Genomic DNA, 2165 nt, shown 5'->3' on the forward strand with positions numbered 1-2165 from the left:
GGTCTCTGCGTTGTTCATCAGGTTCAGGTCAAGGAGTGTGTTTGTGTGTGTGTGGGGCACTGTAAGGTCTTCCTTCCCTCCCAGGTCACCTCTAAGAGCTCAAAAGGGAAGAATGGCACTTCCTTTAAACCAGCTTCCCAGGACAAGTAGCCGGGACAGCAGAACCGCGCAGAATGGCCTCAGACCCAGGCTTCCTCCGGGGCGAGGTAGAGGGCCCTCGCTGCCCCACCTCACCTTTCTGGTCCTCGGCGTCCGAGGCCCTCCTTCCGCAGGGGCGGTGGCTCCGCGGCTTCCCAAGGCGCGGGCCAGAGGGGCGGGGCCGCGTCCCAGGTCGGCCGCCGGGGTCCGTCCCGCGTCCGACTCTGGCGGGATTGTTCCCAAACTCTTTGTTCACCGCCACGATGGTCCCCGGCCCTGTGTCTGTCCTGGCGGGGTTCCCGGTCCCTCCCCCTATCCCGGTCCTCGTCCCTCCGCCCGCCCCCGTTTCTCTCCCTGCGCCGGTCCCCGGCTCTGTCCCGCTGTCTCTCGGGGTGGCGTTCTCGGTCCGGGCGGGGGTGCCGGTCTGGGTCCCGCTCTCTCGGCCGGGCCCGGGACTCGCGATTCCCCGACGTCTGTTGTTCCATGGCTCTGTTCCGTGTCCCCGCCCCTGAGCGACCCGAGGGCAACAATCCACAAGTTTCCCCGGCAGGTGGCCAAGCCCGGGGGCGGGGCAGGGCGGGGCGGGACGGGAGCTCACCTGCGCGCACGCGCACTAACCCTGCTGCGGGCCAGGAGAGCGTTCACTTGAGCGCGCGCGCCGGCAGGGGACGCTGCTGAGCGCGGCCCGGGGTCTGGGCGCGCGTGCGCCTGGATGGGGTGCGAGCCTGGAGGGGCTTGCTGCTTCACACACAGAGGAGGGGACTCCCGCCCTCCCGCCGTGCCCCGTCGGCCCTGAAGTATCCGCTTCGCGACCCCTCAAGATGGGCTGCCTGGGCTTCCCTGGTGGCGCAGTGGTTGAGAGTCCGCCTGCCGATGCAGGGGACACGGGTTCGTGCCCCGGTCCGGGAAGATCCCACATGACGCGGAGCTGCTAGGCCCGTGAGCCATGGCCGCTGAGCCTGCGCGTCCGGAGCCTGTGTTCCGCAACGGGAGAGGCCACAACAGTGAGAGGCCTGCATACTGCAAAAAAAAAAAAAGATGGGCTGCCTAGGGAACTGTGCTCTCAACTTAGCACCTTGGGTATGCTTCCCCAGAGTGTTCACCCATCCGCTCTCTCACCCATCCGTCCACAGCCACCCAGCCGGCCCCCCAGCCACTGTCCGTCTCTTCCTCCCTCTCCTGCTATCCTTACAACAACTATGTTTGGGGGACTTGAGGCCAGTTCATCCAAGAGTCCTGGATTCATAAATGTTTTTTTAAAAAATGATGAACCACACAGAATTGGCAGCCTTTTCTTTTGCCAAGGAAGGATATTTAAAAGCATACAAAATTGCCGTCTATTAATGAATTCTTTCAACGAATATGTGTGAGCCCCTAGCCTAGCAGGCGCGGGAGATCCAGCAATGAGCTCTCCTTGTACCGTGCGTCCATTCTACTGTGTGTGGAAAAGGAGAACTGGCAAGAAACAGAGAAGACAATTTGACGTCTAAATTTTGACGAAGCAGGTTTCTTTATATAGATCTGGGAAGGGGACATTTGAGTTGAGTCCTAGAAGAGAAGGAGGCAGCCTTGAGGAGAGCTGAGAGAATGTTCCAGAAAGAGAGAAACCCTGACTTACGCAGAGAGCTGTACAAGAAGGTCACTGCAATCAACTATGCTCCAAAAGTTTTTAAATGAAAAAAAAAGAGAATGTCACTGCGAGCAGAGTGAGGGGGCATGAGATGAGGCTGAGAAGTGGAGCAGGAGATGGTGTAGGGTCTTCATGGTGAAGAATCTTCATTTTCAAAGAGCAACAGGGAAATATTGAAGTGTTTTGAAACACTGAGTAGCTTGCTCTGATTTACGTTTTTAAAAAATAAAGATTACTCTGGCTTCTGTGAGGAAGATGGACTACTTGGGCCTGAGAGCACAGTCAAGAGATGAGTTAGGAAGCTACTGAAGAAATCCAGGTGAGGGGTGATGGTGGCTGAGTTGATGGTGAGAAGTGGACAGATCTGGGTTGAAGTTTGGAGGAATAACTTAAAGGA

General features: G+C 57.9%; 1 protein-coding gene across 2 annotated transcripts in view; it reads right to left on the bottom strand.

Annotated features, from left to right (window-relative positions):
• The window catches only part of MARVELD3 (MARVEL domain containing 3), a 13720-nt gene extending 13068 nt beyond the window's left edge, over positions 1–652 (bottom strand). The window contains exon 1 of one of the 2 annotated variants that reach the window (XM_024735668.1): positions 235–652. In XM_024735668.1, the coding sequence (XP_024591436.1) occupies positions 235–623 (389 nt within the window). In that variant the 5' untranslated portion in view covers positions 624–652. The remainder of the gene's footprint in view (positions 1–234) is intronic. The other variant, XM_024735667.1, reaches the window with a different exon arrangement.
• Positions 653–2165: the final 1513 nt, after the last annotated feature.

Source organism: Neophocaena asiaeorientalis, unplaced genomic scaffold (assembly GCF_003031525.2).
Source record: "Neophocaena asiaeorientalis asiaeorientalis breed wild unplaced genomic scaffold, Neophocaena_asiaeorientalis_V1.1 scaffold40, whole genome shotgun sequence".
Classification (NCBI taxonomy): Eukaryota; Metazoa; Chordata; class Mammalia; order Artiodactyla; family Phocoenidae; genus Neophocaena; species Neophocaena asiaeorientalis.